Here is an 18,577-nt window from a genome sequence, read left to right as displayed (position 1 = left end):
GCCTGGGCTCCACCCTGGGGTGGCATCCTACACGGGTCCCTGCTCACTCTGGGCAGCAGGGGTGGCCGCTGGGCACCCCCAGTGGGTGTGACCTGGAAGCACTGTGGTGGGAAGGGGCAGCCCCGCAGGGTCCCGGCCCCTGGTGGGGTCTGAGCCGTGAGAAGCTTGCCTTCCACTGGACAGGTCAGATGGGGTCAGCACGAGGAGCTGGGATGCCGGGATGAGCAACACCCTTCCTATGGTTCTGGAGGGTCACGTGGGAGCCGGGACCTGAGCCACGGGGGCATCTGGCCTGAACATTAGAGACCCCTTTTCCCTGGACAGGCCAGTTGCTTTGGTAGAATTTGATGGAGATAGGAAGTAAGGTGGCATTTCTACAAGTTCACACAGACAGTACCAGCTTTTGTTACCAGACTGAGGTGAGGGTCTGGGGTCTGACATCAGGGCACTGTTTGCTGACGGCACCCAACGATGAGGCCTCTGCAGGGCTCTGCTCGTCCCCACAACCCCCTGCCAGTTTCCCTGGTGCTCTTCCTTCACCTGGAAACATTCATGAACACTCTCAAAAGTGCCCCCTTCACCCACACAGCTGACATCTGTGAAACAGCCACCCAGTGTGTGCCACCCTCTGTGCTGGGGGTATGGGGGCTCATGGGCAGAGTCCAAAAGTCACAATGGAGCAGGGCGCAAAGGGCGAGTAGGGGACAGGGTTCTGGTAGTCGTGCCCAGGGATCCGGGGGCAGGGTGGCAGCTGGGACGCCAGTGGCTTCCCAGTGAGGGTGGTGGGGGTGTTGGGGACTCTACCTTCACAACAGTCCCAAGTTCCTCTGCACAGGACTCTGGCTGCAGAGTTGAGACAGACTGGGGATGGCAGACTTGGAAGTGTCACCAGGCCAAACGCTGCAGAGATGCTGAGGTTTGCAGCAGTGAAAGGGTTTATCCATGAGGCCACCAAGCCAGGCGCTGAACCTCGACCTGCGTCCCCGAAGGCATTTATGGGATGAAACAGGGTGGGGGCGTCGTGTGCGTCTCCACGGGAGCAGCCAGGCTCCGGGCCTCATCACCCGTGGGAACCTAAGTCCGTGACTAGTCCAACTAGAACTGCCCAGTTCTGCTCTGCTGCTCCCAGTTCATCCTGGCCCGCACCTGTCTGATCACATCCGCCTCATCAGTAAGGAGGGGTGATGGCCACTGCCTGGAGCTGCAGCTTTCGAGAAACATCGTGTTTCCAGGCTGCTCCATGTTCCCTTCCAACCTAGGATGCCTCGACAGACTCTGTGGTCCAGACCCCTGGGCTGCAGACCCCCTGCACAGACCGCAGACCATTAAGGCGATGAGGTCAGCTCCTCGGTCTTCCCGGTTGAACCCGCTAACCCGAGACCAAGCTGGGGGGGTCTGAGGCCTCCCCCCTTTCTTTGCTGCCAACACCCACTGTCAGAGCCTGGCTTCCTGCCAGGCGGGCACGTGAGCCCTGTGCTGGGTTTCAGCTGGGGGTGGGCGGTTCTCATCACACTTAATCAGATCCAGCGCAAACCGGACACAGCTGATGCCAAGTCCCTGCAGAACCAACCCAGGCAAACCTACTCTTTAGCCCCCGTGCGTGCTGGAGGTCACCCAAGTTTTGTAAAAACAATTACAGCAGCTTGAGGGGTGAAGACAGTACAGGTGTAGCGGGTCACTGATGCTGGCAGGGAGGCTCTCGGGGGACACGAGCCACGGAGACGGCCTCACAGAGGGGCCAGCCAGGCTGGGGCACCTGGAGGGAGACATACAAAGGGGAGGCTCCTGGAGGTGAGGCTGGAGATGGGGGTTCTCCCTCCCGGAGGCTACAGTGGGGGGATCGTGCCAACTGCCCACCCCTCAACTCCTCCACACCCCGACTCACCGTCTGGGTGCCTGTCAGACCCCCAGCCCAGAGCATACGCTGGACCCACTGTCTTTCATGACCTGTTTCCCACGAGGCACTTAGAAACATCCCAGCATCTGTGTCCTCTGGAAAGCCCTGGGTCTGGGCATCTGAAGTCTCCAATAAGCCCCTAGGCAGCCAGCCAAGTGGGAGATGCCCGCTCTCCGAATCCCTGGGCCCCACCACCCGAAAATGCCCTCCCTGCCCGCCTGTCTTCCGGGAGCCCAGGTGTTCCTGCTGAGTCCTCCTCCCCTCAACAGCAGACTGCCCCACTCGGCCCTCACCTCCCTCCGCCTCCCGGGCTCAACCACAGGTAAAAGCAGAGGCACAACTTTGTCACCTGCTTGGCGTTGGACGTTTCAAGATGCTGAATAAGTAAATACTTGTGACTGAATCTCCAATGAGTGTGTCTGTTCCTTAAGGACAAGTATTAGACTTTCTCTCTCCAGCGCTAAGCAAGCACACAGTAGCCGCCTGGTAAATACAGCCGTTTGACAAATAACTTATTGTACTGACTGTACCACATTCAGCTCCTCATCTCAGGAACTAAAGTATGAACTACTTGGACAAATTTGTTCATGAGCAGAAAATGACTAGGGTAGGGGAAGGGGCTCTTCCGTCTCATGTTGAACCAGAAACACGCGGCGTCCGCATTGGGAGGGACCCGTCCAATATCAGACCGCAGACCTGGGTCTCAGAGCGAACGCTAGAACTGTTAGGAGAAAACACACGGGAAAATCTTCAAAACCCAACAAATGACAAGAGCAATCCAGAGAGATGAAAACACGCACAATATGTGTTTTCCCATCAGATTATTTTTTTAAGTCCTTTCCTGCACACGGCTTCCCCTGCCCAGTCAGCTGCAAATGTAAGAACACGTGCCTTGAGGAATTTATTTCAAGGATGAAATGTGATTAACGCACAGGAACTCCAGGCTCTTCTACGAACACAGCGGGTGGAAGACAGGACATGTGCCTCCACGGTGCAGCCTCAGGCGTGGCTGAAAAGATGGTGATCGGCTCCCATTTGACATTCTTTTATGTAAATCAGCTTGGAATTTCAATTAGAAAACATTCTTCTGAGATTCATTTCCACTCTCATGGTGGTTCCTCAGCTACAGGGTGATCTGTCTCTGTGTTTCCAAGGACCCCTGTCTGTCTGTGGATATAGCTTGCTGACAGTGACCATGGGGGAGAAGACAATATTCTAAGGCTATTAGAAAACCTGCGTTGACAGTTGACATACAAGGATTTCGCAGCCACTGGGGAGGGCACTTCCCGACCTATCCGCCCCGAACCCACAGTGTCTGTTTCATCCTGAGGGCAGATGTCTGTTGTCTGTCACTCGGTCCAGGCAGAGGCTGCCCCGCTGCTCTAAGGTCACACTCATGATACATAGCGTTGCCACCAGGAGGCGGTGTTGCCCTTTCTAGACGCAGCGCCCCTGCCCCGGGAACCGCACAGGCCTCCGATTGATTCCGCACTGAACTGTTTCACGAATGGTCTGTAGATGAATCACTCAGTTTGTACCCTTTCAAGGTGGACTTTCTCCCACTCAGCACCATTTCCCAGAAGATCCTCCAGGCCGTCCTACACATTAAGTGTCCACCCTCTTCACTGCCCGGGGTGTCCCGGGGCAGAGCTGTACCACGTGTGCGGGACACACCCGCGACCCTTCACCTGCTCAAGGCCACCAGCGTAGGTTCCAGCTTGGGGTCTTTACAAGGGAAGCTGCTGTGACCATTTCTGTATCTATTTCCTCATGAGTTTCCACTGTATCCTCAGTCTCCAAAAGCCCTTTCTTACTCTTGTGCTGTTTCCTTTCTCCAGTACCTTCTTTTAGTGCGATGGTCCAGGATCATCTCTTTGAAGATACTAATCACCGCTGTAGGACACACATTCTCCTCTGATCCTGGCGTCCTCTCTGTTCCATTTGCATCCCTCTACTGTTTTTCCCTGTGAATGCGTGGTCCCTCATATGGCTTGGTTACACACTCCTGTTTAAAAGGAAGAGACTTTCAATGAGTTGGCTTCACTGAGGAGGAATCTGGTTTACCAGTCAGGATAAATTGGCCTGGGTCGTGGTAACAAACCACCCTAGATCCCAGTGGCTTAGCTCAATAAATGTTTACTCCTTGCCAATGCCACAGTCCAGTGTGGTCTTCGGGGAGGTGGGGGAAGGAGGGTGCAGGTCTGGGTCAGTCTGGGGAAAGGCTCGGAGCCAGGGGACAGGTGGAAGCAGGGCTGCTGGGGGCAGCTGCACCCGTGACATCATCAGGGTAGCAATTGGGATGATGCCCAAATGCAACTGGGCAGGACCCCAGGGGGCCTTCCTGGGACAGACCCCTGTGTCCTCCGCCTGCCTCTTGTCTATAGAAAACCTTTAGCCTCCTAAGCTTCCCCAAGTTTCAAAGAATACAGTCAATCAGAGAAGTAAGAAAAAGCAGAAACAAAGGAAAACAGTCAAGCAAGACAAAATAATCATAGTTTAGCCATGAAACAAAGTCAAGGACCGTTAGTTTAGCCATAAAACAAAGTCAAGTTCCTCCTCAAGGGCTGTAGATGATATTCTGAGCCTTGTCCTCTGAGCTGTTTTGCAGATACTGAACCCTTACCAGGTGGAAGGAGTTAACTGTGTGTTGCCCACAAGCACATGGACCACAAGCTCCCCAGACCAGCTTGAAACAGGTTGATGATGTTGACTTCCGATGACCCCACCACCAGCCAATCAGAAGAAAGTCAGTGAGCGTTCACACACCCACAGCCCCTCTCCCTCACCTTGACTTTAAAAACCTTTCCCTGAAAGCCTTTGAGAGTTCAGCCTTGAGAGCACCAGCTGCCTGGACTCCTTGCTTGGAGCCTGCAGTAAACATAGCACTTTCCTTCACCTCAACCCGGGTCAGGAGGTTGGCTTCACTGTGTGGGCGAGTGGACCCAGAGTTGGTTCCGTGACACATATTTCTGTCTGGGTTTGGACAGTTCTCCTGGCAGGCAGTGGGTTTCCATGCCGGGGCTGTGGCATCTTCAGATCACACTTTGTAGTTTCACATCAGTCAGGCATCGTTTCCAGACGGCTGCGCGTAAGAACAGGGAGTTCTGAGAAGTCTGCCTTTGGCTCCTGGCCACCTACTTGTTAATTTCTTCTTGCCTGTGAACGGACACCCAGGAATGACCAGGCATCTGTGGAATGTCTGCAACATGAAAAAGAGACACTGTGGTAAATAAGACGAGAAAAGGACCCTGGAGGAAATCTGGCTAAAATAGCACACTCTAGTATCACCAGAAAGATCGAAGATTACAGATACTAACAAACCATCAATATGGTCTAAGTAAAACCACAGATGCAAAAAAAAAAAAAACCCAGCTTTTGAAAGTTCGGAAAATATAATTGTAAGTAGGGAAACTGGAAGAAAATATTTGGAGTAAATATCCCAGAAAGAAAAGAAAAAGCACAAAGAAATGGAAATATAAACACAGGTGTGTCACTCAGCCTGGGAGGCACAGCATTTGGCCAGGAGGGATTCCTACTAGGATGGGAGAAATTTTCAAAGAGATGATGGGGGTAATTTTCCAGAGCTGGAACACTTCAATCTCCAGGCTGAGTCATCCCAAGGAGTGCTGGCACCATGAACAAAGAAGAAAGGCAGATAGGAACATCACTGTGAAATCTTAGAACCCAAAGACAAAGAAAGATCAGACCAGCCTCACGGAGAAGGAAACACCAACTTACCCACGAAGCAACCAGCATCTGACAGGCATCAGACCAGAATAGACAAATGATCCTGAATAGACTTCAAATGCTGAGGGAAAAGTATTTTAAATCCAGGCTTTCATACACAAAATTATTAGAGGAGTTTCAGGGCAAAGCAGACTTTTTCAGGCACAAAAAATCTCAGAAGATCAACCTGCTCACACATCCTTTCTTGAGAATTTGATTGAGGATGTGCTCCAGAAACACCAGAGTGTAAGTACAAGAAAGGAACAAGGCAAGGGATCCAGAAAAGAGTAGATTTTTATCCAGAGAGGCGAGGAAGGAAGTCCTCTCATGATGGCTGTGTCTGGAGAGCTGGTGTAGATGGTGGTATAGATGCAGGGTTCTACGAGGGACACGGCCAGGAAACAAGAGACTGGAGAGGCTGACTGTGCCCTGGAGAATCACTTCAGGCAACGAGGAGATGAGATAATTCAAGTCCTGACACGGCAAATGGAAATTCTAAGAAAACAGAAGTATAACATGTTGATTGACTTTAACCTTTTAGAATCAACATATAGAAACAGTACAATATATTTCATTATTGTCATAGAATGGTGTAACATTATCAACCTTGATGATGGAAAAAAGAAAATGAGATAGAAGTTGTGATCTAGGAATGAGAAGGGTTGAAAAGGCAAAAGAGAGGAACTTACATCCTTACTTCACAGATAGTGGAGCCAAGAGACAAGGAAACAGGGATAGATGTGGGAGTTTGAGATTTGCAAATATTAACCATATATATAAAAACAGATAAAAAACACATTTCTTCTGGACAGCATAGGGAGCTGTATTCAATATCTTGTACTAACCTTTAATGTAACAGAATATGAAAACGAGCATATGTATGTGTGTGCATGACTGGGGCATTGTGCTGTGCACCAGAAATTGACACATTGTAACTGACTGTACTTCAGTTAAACAAAAAAAGTCAAGGAAGCAAAAAAATGAAGGAGTGAAGATTACAAATATAAATAATAGGGAAGATAATGATAATATTAAGACTGTATTAGAAGGTAGGGTTGGCGATATTTGTGAGTTCAAGCCTCATCTGTCAGCACAGGAGCCCAGAGAAAGTGGTTCTTTTTCATAAATCAAGACAGAAAAGCAAAAGCCTCTCATTGAAAGCTATGGCGGAAACAAGGAGGAGAAGCCCTGAATACAGAGTGCTCGTGTGAAGAGGGGCAGGGAAGACGGAAGCTTTCCTGGCCTGGTAGATTTTTGAAAATCTTGATTATGTGTTAACTTCATTGGGGAATATCGCGTCAATTTTATTGAGGAATACATACATTTAAAATAAGCAAAGGATAAAACACGTGTCTGTCTGACTTGCCTGTCTCAGGAAAAGCTCTGTTGAAGATGTCGTCCATCATATTCAATAAATCAGTGTTTCATATCCAAACCACCAAACGCAAAATCCCTCCGATTTGGTGCCTGAGAAATCTGTGTGTCTTCCTTTGCCAGCCAATGAAAATTCCATTCCACAACGACTTTTCCTTTTGCCTTAATTGTTGGAAACTAAAATGTTAAAGGAGTGGTTGGCCGTGAGAAATGACTTTTCTCAGGTGCCTGGTAACTCTCCTTTCCTCAGCCTCTCCCCTGCATAATCTCATTCACTTGTTCCTCAGCCATTTCACTCTACGTGGTGTCACTGTACCTGTTACCGTATTGTCTCTTAATGTGTAGGAACTGGCAACGCAATCTAGATACTTCTCTTTTCTCTGTTACGTGTGTTCTAGGTATTTTCTCCAGGCCTGTTATTTATTTGTCTTCTTAATTTGGAAGCACAGGAAATTTTTTATAGAGTCAGAATTATCAGCCTTTTTTTTTTTTTGTCCCGGTTCCAGCGTTCTGTGCCTTATTAAAGAAGCTCTTCCTAACTCAAGGTTAAAAACAACTTTAAAAATATTTTCTCTTAGTACAGGACTAATTTTTATAAATTAGATTTTTACATTTAGCTCTTAATCCACTTGGAATTTATTGCTGTGCATGGTGGGGTATAGAAATATAACTTTACTTGTTTTTAAATGGAAGTATAGTTGATTTACAGTGTTCTGTCGGTTTCAGGTGTATAGCACAGTGGTTCAGTTATACATGTACGTATATTCTTTTTCAGATTATTTTCCATTATAGGTTATTACAAGATACTGAATATATCCCTGTGCTATACAGTGGGTCCTTGTTGTTTATCTATTTTTTATTTAGTAGAAATCTAACTTTACTTTTGACATGTGGGTAACACTGTGAACAACTGAGCCAGCCTTTCACCACCAGTTTATCATACACCACATGCCTGCACACCTGCAAATGTGGGGGTTTTTTTAATGCTTTTTTTTGGAGGTGAAGGAGGTAATTAGGCTTACTTATTATTATTATTATTTTCAATTTAACTGGGGACCAAACCCATGACCTTGTACGTGCTAAACATGAGCCCCACTGCTGAGCTCTACCCTCCCCACTTCGCCAGTGTGTTTCTATCCTCTTCTAATCCATGGAGCCCCCTCTTTCCTTGGCCCAGTAGCATCCTGTTTGAAAGTGTGCTAAAGAGGCATGAAAATTAATGATATGATTCAAATTTGTGGTAACATTAAAATATTCATAACATCCCACTTTGCAAGGGAGTAAAGAGATGGATATCCTCTCTGATGCTTCGTCACAGTGTGAATTTGGAACAGGAACACTATTACTTAGCCCAGGAGAGCAGAAGGAGGAACAGCCGGGAGAATACTATGGAATAAAAAACAAAGACAGGAACTCTTGAACTCGCTGGAATGTTCTCTAGGACGTGCTATTAAGACATAAACCAAGTTGCAAAATGGATGCCAGGGTCCTGTTAAACAGAAACAGTTAAAAACCACAGCAGATGGGGGGAGGGTATAGCTCAGTGGTAGAGCACATGCTTAGCACGCACGAGGTCCTGGGTTCAATCTCAGTACCTCTGTTAAAAATAAACATAACAAATAAATAAATAAACCTAGTTACCACCTGCCCCCCAAAACCCAAAACCACAGCAGACAAACCTGAGTCCTACCCATAAGTGTCTGAGTATAAGTAGGCAAACACAGAGAAAGCTCAGGTACTACCCTTTCCTTTCTCGGGATGGGGGTGTAGGATGGACTTTGGGTTTATCGTCCGTGTTTGAGTCACTTCTACCACGGTGGATGGATTTTTTTGAGTGCCTGTGGCCCACCTGCACCCGCTCTTCCCTGTAGGAAGCTGGTAGGACCACAGGGGCAGGAGAGAGCTTAAGATTGGACTCCCTGGGTTTTTTAACTTGCCCACACTGAGCCAGATCAGCAAGACAGCAATTACAGTTTACATTCTCCGGTCCTGGTACCGGATGCTGTGGAGGTCTCTGCATCCTACGCAGTAAGTTGTGACTCTTTGTACCGAGCTGTCTGTCTCTCCAGTTTGGGGCAGTGGTTTGCCCTGTGATCTCAGTGCTCTGGTGAGTCTCATAAGAGTCACTGATTTTCAGTTTGTTCAGCTCTTTTATTTTTGTGTTGGTGGGAACGATGATGTCCAAGTTCCTTGCATGTCGGACCAGGAAACCAGAAGTTCAGATATGGTTTTAGTTCTAGGATTTCCTTTCTAAAATATGTTTTTACAATTGTTTTAAAAATTCTCCATGGTTTCAATCACCATAGCCATCTTTTTCTGCAGATTCTAACATTTCTTATAACATTTATTTAACATATTTATTATAAATTCAACATATTCAGTACTTTTATGTTACTTCTATTGTCTAGAATTATTTGTGGATCTGTTTCTGTTGACTGAACCTGGACTTTTGTTGAATCGATCACATTTGTTTGTTCCTTTCCATGTCTGGTTCTCATGATTGTGTTTCTGATATCGTGGATAATGTGTCACTGAGACTCTGGGCTCTGTTACCATTCTCTGGAGCGTGTTGAAGTTTGTTGTCTAGGCAGTTGAATTACTGGAAGAGCACCATGAACCTCTACATTTCATTAGGATGCATATATTTTGATTTTGTCCTTATTCTTAACGCAGATCCCTTATTTCTAGAACACAGTCTTTATTCCCAAGCTGTAGCCCTGTGGGGGTTTAAATGGGAAACGGAGGCATTACCAAGCTTCTCTTGTCAGTTTCCATGCTCGATCCCCTTGGGAGCCGGCAGCAGCTACTCTGTTATTTTGGTGTCTCGTTATTTGTCTTGCCCTGGGATCTTTGGAATCTTGCCCACATCTGGCATCTCAGGCCAGCCTCGTATTGAAAGGAGTTTATAGCTCCAAACTTCCCAGCATCCCTCTCGTTTGCAGCTGCAGCGGGGCCCCCCAAGCTCCATCCTCCGCCCTCTCCAGCCAATAAGCCTGTGGCTTCCTGTTCGGGTCTGGATGACGAGAGAGAGCTCTCAAGCAAAATCAGCCCTCTTTCAAGAGCTAACTTCCTCCAGTTTCCGCCTGCTTTTTGTTCTACCCCAGTGCCTGCCGACAGCTGTTTCATGTATTTAGTTCACATTTCATAAAGCGCTAGGGCTCTGCAATTATTAGAAGTGGAATTCCTTTGATTTTTGAGCTTGTAATCGTACCGTCTATTCAAAAAGTAAAATATTAAAACACAACCAGTGAACAAAATTAAATATTAAGACCTACTGTAAAGGCAGACAATTCTCTGGTTTAAGAAGATGCCTGTTAAGTCAGGTGTACTCACTGCGCCCTGCCCCACCCCCTCCACAGCCCCGCCCCGGGCACTCTGGACCCGCCCCATCGCAACCCCGCCCCGCCCCAGGCCCCACCGCATCGCAGCCCCGCCTTAGCACCCAGGCCCCGCCCCATCACAATCTCGTCCCACAGCCCAGGCCGCGGCCCCGCCCCAGCGCTCAGGCCCCGCCCCGTCGCACGCAGGCCTCCATCGGGGGCGCCCGTTTCCATGGCGACGCGGCGCCAAGCCGCGGCAGTCCGGCCGCAGAGTAGGCGTGCAGCAGCGGCGGAGGCAGCTACATGAGCACCTTGTGGGTGGCGGCCGGGCAGCGGCCCCCCAGCTCCGGGGTCCCGGGCTCCCGGGGCGCCTCGCGCCCGCGCGCCCGCCTGCCCGCGGTCCCCCCGCACTCCGGGCAGTACGGCGCGCCGCTCGGGCTCAGCGAGGCGCAGAAGCGGGTGCTGGACCTGGAGAAGAGCCTGCAGTTCCTGCAGCAGCAGCACTCGGAGACGCTGGTCAAGCTCCACGAGGAGATCGAGCACCTGAAGCGGGAGAACAAGGGTGAGTCCGGGCTGCGGGCCGGGGCCTTCGGCACCGAGAAGCGCACGCAGGCCGAGGAAGACGCAGACCCTGAAGCCCCACCCCCCCGCCCCAGGCCCAAACCCTGGTCGTCGTGGGCGATCTGCCCATCTGGCAGGGGCCGGTGTGGCCACAATATTACTGACCCTGGCCCAGATAACCCGGCCCGCCTCTCCTCTCGAGGTAGAGTCAGGCTTGCCTCGTTTTAAAAATGTGTAGAAGTGAAACATACCCCTAAAGTTCGCTTAGTGAATTTTCACAACCTAAGCACACCCAGATCAGGGGCCCCAGAAGGATTCCTGACACCTTGGGCCCTGTGCACACGCGACTTCTCAGGGCAGGGTCTTCCTAACCTCACACCCCTGGGGGCTCCTCACTCCATGGGCCAGGCCCAAAGCAGACGTACAGGCCTTCCTGGATGGGACTCTGCCCCTCCGCCCACATTTCTAGTCCTGCCTTGGTCAACGTTCCCCTGGCTTCTCCTTGGGCCTTTCCCTGGGGTGCCAAGTCCACCACCGAGTATCCATTAAGTCAGGACTCTCCCCTCCCCGCCGTCTTCTTCTTAAGAAAGAAATGGATAATTTTATTCAAGACACATTTGAGGATTATAAGCCGGGAAGAGCACCTCAGAAAGCTCTGAGAACTGTCCTCCCTTGTCTTGTTGACTGTCATCCCAGTTCCTCCCTGATGCCCAGGCTGGATGTGGCCGGCCCCTGTCCAGGGCATCACTTGATGGTTGCACATTTGCTCATCCCGAGCTAGGGGCCCCTGGAGGGCTGGGCCGTCCTGATTCGCTCCTGTTCCCCCAGCGCCTGAGCCCTGCTTGGCAGAGGGTGCCCTGTAGACGTCATGATGGAGGGGTGGGCTTGGGGGCAAGTGCTCACGCAGGATCTCTGGCTCAGGGAATAGCCAGAGGCATTCCTGACCTTGGGGCCCTGGGGCAAAGGCTCAGCCCATGGGGCAGAGTCTCTTAGGGGCTCAACAGGGACAGCGGTCAGGGCAAGCCAAGCCTCTTCTCTCAAAGTGGCCGTGGCTTCGGAGATGACAAGGAGAGCCTGTGCTTGTTTTCAGATCTCCACTATAAGCTAATCATGAATCAGAAGCCGCAGAAGAAAGGTAAGACTGAGGCTCACAGGAGCCTGGGGGAAAGTTACTGCCTTCAAGAGCAGCCCTCCAGACTGCCTGGGCCCACGCGAGCTATCCTGGAGGGGGGTGGGCTAGGCACAGACTCACTGCTGCCAGCTGTGGTCTGGGTGATGTCATGCACCCAGGCATGGCAGGTCCCCCCTTGGGGTGCCCAAAGCCTGAGGTCTGTGTGGCAGGGGCAGAGCGGCTGGGAGTAGGGGGTGCTACCCAGGACCCACCACCTGTCCTGGCCTCACTCTCCTGAGATTGCTGCTGTGGCTGGCCCCAGCCCCGTACCTCTGGTCCGTCATGCCCTGGGCACACTCCTTCCTGGACCCTCCCTGTCACCTCTGCAGTGACATGGGGGCACATCCTCATCTGTGGCCCACCCACCTTGCCTGTCCCCCCGCCCAGCCCAGGGACACCCAGGCCGAATCTTGGGCTCCCTCTCTGCCCTTACCTTTGGAGCCAGGTCTGACACTGGGAGGTGGTCTGAGTGGTCAGTGGTGCCAGCCTGGAATGCCCCAGTCTGGGGTGTGCCCAGGGCTCTTCCTGGGAGACACAGAGGGAATGGGGTGGTGGGGGCCTTTCTCTGGTGGGGCGGCACAGCTAGCAGTCCCAGTCCTGTAGTGTGAGGGTCCCCTATGCACCCATTCAGGGCCCGCTGCTTCTTGCATCCCAAGCCCCATGGGCCTCCACTCCCTCCAGCACTGGCAGGGTTCAGGGCTGCCTCATCGGACTGTGGGGGAGGGCTGGGTCCTGGCCAGGCCAGGAGGTGGGCACAGGTGGGCCTGGCCCTTTGCTCACAGCACTGAGGAAGCTAGGACAGGAGTCTTGCTGCTGCCACCTCGGGCTGACCCCTGTGTGTCCCCCACAGGCAGCATCTCCAGTTCCAGCTTTCAGTGCAACAAGTCCATCTCAAACACGACGGTGTCAGGTGAGCGTGCCAGCACCTTTGCACTCAGAGTCAGGGAAAACCAAGTACCCACCGGCGCCCCCAGGCCTGAAATGGCCAGAGCGGGGCACTGACCAGGAAGCTGAAAGGGCACAGCAGTTCTCTTTGGGGCAGACCGTGGAGGAGCACCTCTGCCAGGCCCTGTGGACTCTGGGGTTAAGGAGTAGCTGAAGGACCAAGGAGGGTCCCCAGGTGCCTTGTGAGTTGAAACCTCCAAGAGGGAGCTGAGGCTGGGGACAGTCAGGCCCACTGACAGGAGACCTGAGTGGTCCTGCTGCTCGCGTGTCCCCCAGAGCCAGCAGGACGCGAGTGGCTTGGCCCTGCCCGCAGAGCCTGGACTTACAGCATCTTTGCACTGAGGGCCGTCGAGGGCCTCCCTTCTACTCTGCCTCTGGGACATGGGGCTTCCTTTCCAGGAAGGGCCTTCCCTTTTGTAAGAGGGACCCACGTGGCGAGGGGCCTTGTCCTTGGAAAGCAGACCTGAAAATGGGGTTCAGAATCAGGGAACAGTGGCTGGCCACCCTGCCCTGGCCTCTACTGAGGTCTGCGAGGAGACCGCCCAGTGAGATGTGTGGGGCTGTCCCCACCCACAGTAGCTGCTTCTGACCAGTGGGCAGGGTCCCCAAGGGCTTGGCCCCCATTCCCTCATCTGTGCCTCTGGGAGGGGTCTGTTACCATCTCTGCTTTACAGAGAGGAAACCAAAGCAGGGGCGGGAACCCTTGGGCGCCCAGTGACTGACCCCATCTGGGTCTGACTCGCAGCCAACTCTCAGAGCAAGGCCAGGCCCCAGCCCAGCTTCTCCAAGAAGCAAGACTCGAAAGCTGACATGCCCCAGAAGTTGGACCTGGAGGAGGAGCTGTCGGTTGCTGCCCTGCTTCACAGCAGCAAGCTGGACAAAGCCCTCGGGGTGCAGGGACTGGCCAAGTAAGGCTCCCAGCACTCCACGGGACACCCTGGAACCAGCCCATTGTATTGCCCTCCCAATGGGCAGGTCTCCAGCGTGAAGCAAGCTGTGAAAGCATACTCTGGGCTCCCCCATCTGGTGGGCACTGAAGTCTCTGCTGCCCAGGGGGTCCTGCAGGGTCCCTGCACTGACCTGAGCCCACCAGAGGGCAGCAGCCCTTAAACCATTTTCTCAAAGAACAGAAACAAAGTATCTTGGCCTCCAAATCAGCTTGCTTTTCACCAAGAGAACCCTGAATCCAGCGCCCTGTCCCATCCCGTGAACTGTGCTGGGTGCGCTACAGGAGGGCACGGGGCCTGCAGACCAGAGCAGGACCAGGCTCCAGTGATGCTCAAGTTCCTGAGACTTGCTGGAAAGAGCAGTGAGCCTGGACTTCACATTCGAGGAGGGGACTCTGTTGTCCCCTGGGTAGGGTGACCAGCAGGCCAGGCTCCTGCTTCTCAGCCTTTTAAATCCCACCCCCCACAACCACCGCCCCTCCAGGTCTGGGGTCCGGATCCAGGGAACCAGGCAGCTTGAACCACACCTGACTCTTCGGTGTACCTAGAGGGGAGGGACGTGCCCGGGTCACAGCTACCCCAGAGCGCCCCACCTGCTACCTGGAGCATCCTGGTCAGCAGGAGGGAGCCAGGCCCCCAGGAGGCTGGGTGCTGCCCTGAGAGGCGGTGTGGCCAGACCCTCCTGGCCAGCCACCTCTGGGCTGCAGTAATGCCTGTTTCAGAGACGAAGAAGTGGAGATTTCTAATCCAGGGGCCACCTTGGCGGCAGGCAGTCAGCACAGGGGCAAGCAGGTACCAGGAGCCCCACCCTCCACGAGCCTGCCCCCACACCTGCGCAAGCCCGCCACGCTGCAGCAGTGCGAAGTGGTCATCCGCCAGCTGTGGAACGCCAACCTGCTGCAGGCCCAAGAGGTGAGGCTTGGCCTGCAAGGTGCCCTGGCCCCTCTGCAGCCCCGCCCACCTGGCCTCTCCTCCCTACCTTTCAGCTGCAGCACCTGAAGGCCCTCCTGGAAGGGAGCCAGGGGCCCAAGGCGGCCCCCGAGGAGGCTGGACTGAGTTCTTCCAAGTAAGTGCCCCATGTGGCCCGTCCTGTCGCCACAGGGCCGACCCGTCTGGGGGTCACTGGGACTCTTCCTTCCCCAGGGACCAGGAGGCCCTGCACCCAGGGACCACGCAGCTCCCCAGGGTCTCCACCAAGGGCATCTCCAAGAAATGGTGAGTTCCACTGGCAGAGGAGGTGGGCAGACCGAGCCCAGTGCCTGTGGGGATGGAGGGGCCTCACCTGACTCACCCTCTGCCCCCAGCCTGCTCCTGAGCCCGGTGCCTGTGGCAGAGTGTGCCATCTTGCCTGCGCTCAAGCAGAGCCTGAGGAGTAACTTTGCTGAGCGGCAGAGGAGGCTGCAGGTGGTGCAGAGCCGGCGCCTGCACCGCTCTGTGCTCTGAGCACCCGGTGCCTGTGCGTTGGGCTGGGGCCAGGCCCGCACCGGCAGCTGCAGATGCTCACCCTCTAGTTAGCACGTTAGCAGGATTCTAGTACGTTCATTCCAGATACACAAACTTGTGGCAGATAAAGCACTTGGTCTCAGAATTGAGGAATGGTTTATTTTCTTGCCCAGTATTTTGCTATTCTGCATTTACACAAACTCATTATTTTAAAGTAAGTGTGACCCTACCTGTTGAAGACGGGAAATAAAGCTCGTTTCTCTCAATCGTGTCTCTCCCCTCACTGGCTATGCAGCCCTGTGTGCCCCCAGCTCCGCTCCCTGCAGTGAGAGGGGCCTGCCAGGCGGCCCCCTTGCTCATCCAGGGCACAGCCCACACAGCATCCTAGACACAGGGGTGACACACCATCCTGCTTCTACGGACAAACACAGCTGGTAAGCGGCCCTACCCAACCTGCCTTCCTCTGTGAAGGGCCAGGGCCATGGCCACGGGGGGATCGGTGGGTCCAGGACGCTAGGGCGCCACCCCGTGATGGGTGCACACCACCCCCCTCAATTGTCAGAACAGCTGCTTCGGTGCTGACCCTTGCCCAGCAGGACAGTCTTCCCGGCCCCACCAGCCACATCCTCGGTGCTGATCTCACATTGTCCCGCTTTGGGGAGCAGGGAGCCTGGGGGTGAACCAAGATGAGGAATGTCTGGGCCTCCATGGCCGTCTCCAAGGTTCAGTGCAGCTGAGCCCTGACAGGGCCCAGCATTGGACAGAAAGGGCCTCTGACTTGCGGGTATGCGGACACAGTGATGAATCCAAGACAAGACACGGGAAGAATAAATTTATTGTAAGAACCACAGACAACACAATAACACACATAGAAAGGGGGAACTCACTGCCAGGAGCCCTCACTCTCTGCAGGCGGAGGACGACATACCGCCCTGAGCACGGGCCCCAGCGCTTCACCAGTGGGCCTGGGGCCAGACACAGGACCCACCCTGCTCCCCGGGCATCCCCACAGAGCTGAATGGCCCCGTGGGGTATGAGGCCCAACCACTGGCTGGGGACTCACAGCCCAGCCCGACCTCCCCTCCAGCAGATTCTGGAGCTGCCCTGTGGTGTGCCCCACATGCCGACGGTGGCACGGACTGAACCCAAAACTCATCAGAGGATCCTGTGTGTGTTTTAAGGATTTCCTATGTTTGGCGTGTTCCCCCACAGAAACGTAGAAGGGTTTTCTGGTGCACACAGAGGCTCCAACAAGACCTCAGTCTCCACTCTGTGCTGCTGAGGGGGGACACGGGCCCTGCAGAGGCCACGGGGACAGCAGGCCGAGGAGCACAGGGCCTGGGCCATGTCCGACTCCTGGGGGCCCCGCCCCACACCTCCACAATCACCCGCCTGTCCTGTTCTGTCCAAGTGTGGGAAATGCCCGGCAGGTCCCCAAGGCAGAAGATAAAAGCAGGAAAGCTAACCTAAGCCCAGGCTCTCTAAGGAAGCCAGTATCTAGAAACGTCCGACACGTGGCCCTGACAAGGCTGCCGGCCGCCCTGATGTCCCTGGTGGGTGGGTGGGTGGGCAGCCCGAGATGCGGCAGTGGTGGTGGCTAGGCAGCTGAGAGGCAGGCCTGGTGGATACTCTGGGCCCAGGTGTTGAGCAGGGCCGTAACCGAGTGCTTGTCAGGGAGCTGCAGCAGCCTGGAGGTCATGCACCGGTGCACCGACTGCAGGAAGGGGTTGGCGTCTGCAACAGAGCAGGGGCTGTGAGCACTGTGCTCCCTGCCAGGACCCTGGCCTGCCCCCAGCCCTGGGGACCAGGGACACCATCTCCCAGATGCCGTGGGGTGGTGGCTGGCTTCCCCACAAGACTGCACACCAACAGAGAATGGAACTATGAATGGTCTGGAGCCCAGGGCTTTCCCTTTGGGACAGCCTAGGGGTCCCTGCCCTGGTTCTCCACATGCCAGCTAAGCCTCAGGGGGACTGCCCCCATCAACAGGGCTCTCTCTGGGCCTTGGGGCTATGTCACACATCTGGGCCCCAACGTCAGCTTTGCAGAGGCCCAGAGGGACCGCTGGGCCTGCTCAACACCCACCCACTGGACACAGCTGCCCCAGAACTGCAGGACAACAGGCAACGGGACACCACAGGGGCAGAGACCCTGCTCTCTCAACTGTAGGGCGACTGCTCCTGTCCATCACGGAGGAGCCAGGATGGGCCTCAGCAGAGCTGGGGCTCAGGGAGGGAAGCCTGGAGCCGCCTGCCCTGGCCCCACCGCTGCCACCTTGGCTCACTCACCATACTGCCACTGTCGGTCAACCCAAAGTGGGCTCTGGGCGGGGTAGTCAGCAGGCACACTGAGCTCCAGCGGCGGCACGCTGGGGAGGTCCTTGTCATCTGCAACACAGGAAGTCACACCTGTGACCCGGCCTGCCTCACCTCACAGTCCTGCTCCCGACCAGCACCCCTAATGCCCTGGTAGATTCTAGGGAGGCTGCAAAGCTGAAGTCCCTGACTCGAGGCTTCCAGGTTACCCCAGAGCCTCTCAGGCCAGCAGAACCACCACTGCACGAGTGGAAGAGGTAAGAATGTGGGGGCTCAGGGCCCAGCCCTCAGTGCAGGTGGGCCAGGTAGGTGGGGACCAAGGAGGACAGTGGGCAGGCTCTGGAGGGCCTGGTGTTGGGGTGTGAGCAAGTGGCCCCCCGCCCAGCACTCACCCAGCTTGCATATCAGGTGGACGGTGCCGTTGTTACTGCAGTGAGAAGGGTCCAAGTTCACCAGGAACCTGGGGTCTAGCCTGGCCACCTCCCCCTGGAGCACATTGGGGATGCTCTGCCGCTCGTCCTCCTCAAACCTCCGCTTCCGGGAGCACGTCGCCGGGGCCCTGGAGGAGGTAGCCCTGGTGACCGCACCGGGCCAGGCTGCGGCCCAGGACTTGCTGCCTGCCACCCACCGTGAGCCAAGCCCCGGGCTGTACGCACGTGATGGGCGGGCCGTGGATGGCCGTCATGGCTGGCACAAACGTGCGGTACAGGGAATGGTTGAAGACGGGCGAGCGGATGTTGGCCAGGACAGCGTCCAGGAGTGGCTGGCACAGGTACTGCTGCTTGGTCGGCGGCACCGGGGGCGGAGGGGGCGTGGGCTAGGACAGGACAGTGGGGTCAGCAGCCTGCTCCGGGGGGGTGCTTTGCAGACCCCAAGGT

The 18,577-nt window shown here is 54.4% G+C and overlaps 2 protein-coding genes across 3 annotated transcripts in view; one reads left to right on the top strand and one right to left on the bottom strand.

The window, feature by feature from the left end:
- Nucleotides 1–10,530: 10,530 nt before the first annotated feature.
- LOC102534739 (coiled-coil domain-containing protein 74B) lies at nucleotides 10,531–15,650 on the top strand. 2 transcript variants are annotated; one of them, XM_072952909.1, is made up of 8 exons: nucleotides 10,531–10,879; nucleotides 11,969–12,013; nucleotides 12,900–12,959; nucleotides 13,740–13,902; nucleotides 14,649–14,853; nucleotides 14,928–15,007; nucleotides 15,085–15,156; nucleotides 15,246–15,650. In XM_072952909.1, the coding sequence occupies exons 1-8, from the start codon at nucleotides 10,621–10,623 to the stop codon at nucleotides 15,382–15,384; spliced, it is 1,023 nt and encodes a 340-aa protein (XP_072809010.1). In that variant the 5' UTR covers nucleotides 10,531–10,620; the 3' UTR covers nucleotides 15,385–15,650. The 2 variants fall into 2 exon arrangements, with proteins under 2 accessions (XP_072809010.1, XP_006219149.2); XM_006219087.4 differs by having other exon boundaries at nucleotides 10,535–10,879; nucleotides 14,664–14,853.
- Nucleotides 15,651–16,201: 551 nt separating this feature from the next.
- MED15 (mediator complex subunit 15) overlaps nucleotides 16,202–18,577 on the bottom strand; it is a 35,983-nt gene continuing 33,607 nt past the window's right edge. Inside the window, exons 14-17 of the mRNA XM_072953697.1 lie at nucleotides 18,356–18,516; nucleotides 18,092–18,258; nucleotides 17,673–17,771; nucleotides 16,202–17,118 (exon numbers count right to left, since the gene is read on the bottom strand). Of these exons, the coding sequence (XP_072809798.1) occupies nucleotides 16,982–17,118; nucleotides 17,673–17,771; nucleotides 18,092–18,258; nucleotides 18,356–18,516 (564 nt within the window). The 3' untranslated portion in view covers nucleotides 16,202–16,981. The remainder of the gene's footprint in view (nucleotides 17,119–17,672; nucleotides 17,772–18,091; nucleotides 18,259–18,355; nucleotides 18,517–18,577) is intronic.

Source organism: Vicugna pacos, chromosome 32, assembly GCF_048564905.1.
Source record: "Vicugna pacos chromosome 32, VicPac4, whole genome shotgun sequence".
Lineage (NCBI taxonomy): Eukaryota > Metazoa > Chordata > Mammalia > Artiodactyla > Camelidae > Vicugna > Vicugna pacos.
The sequence above is the reverse complement of the archived record's forward strand: the minus strand, read 5'-3'. Positions and strand labels throughout refer to the sequence as shown.

Excerpts from the sequence above, each read along its gene's own strand:
- LOC102534739 (XM_072952909.1), top strand. The coding sequence starts at position 10,621 with ATGAGCACCTTGTGGGTGGCGGCCGGGCAGCGGCCCCCCAGCTCCGGG. Across the intron at positions 12,014-12,899 it reads TCAGAAGCCGCAGAAGAAAG|GCAGCATCTCCAGTTCCAGC; the intron begins GTAAGACTGAGG and ends TGTCCCCCACAG. Across the intron at positions 13,903-14,648 it reads GGGGTGCAGGGACTGGCCAA|TAATGCCTGTTTCAGAGACG; the intron begins GTAAGGCTCCCA and ends TCTGGGCTGCAG.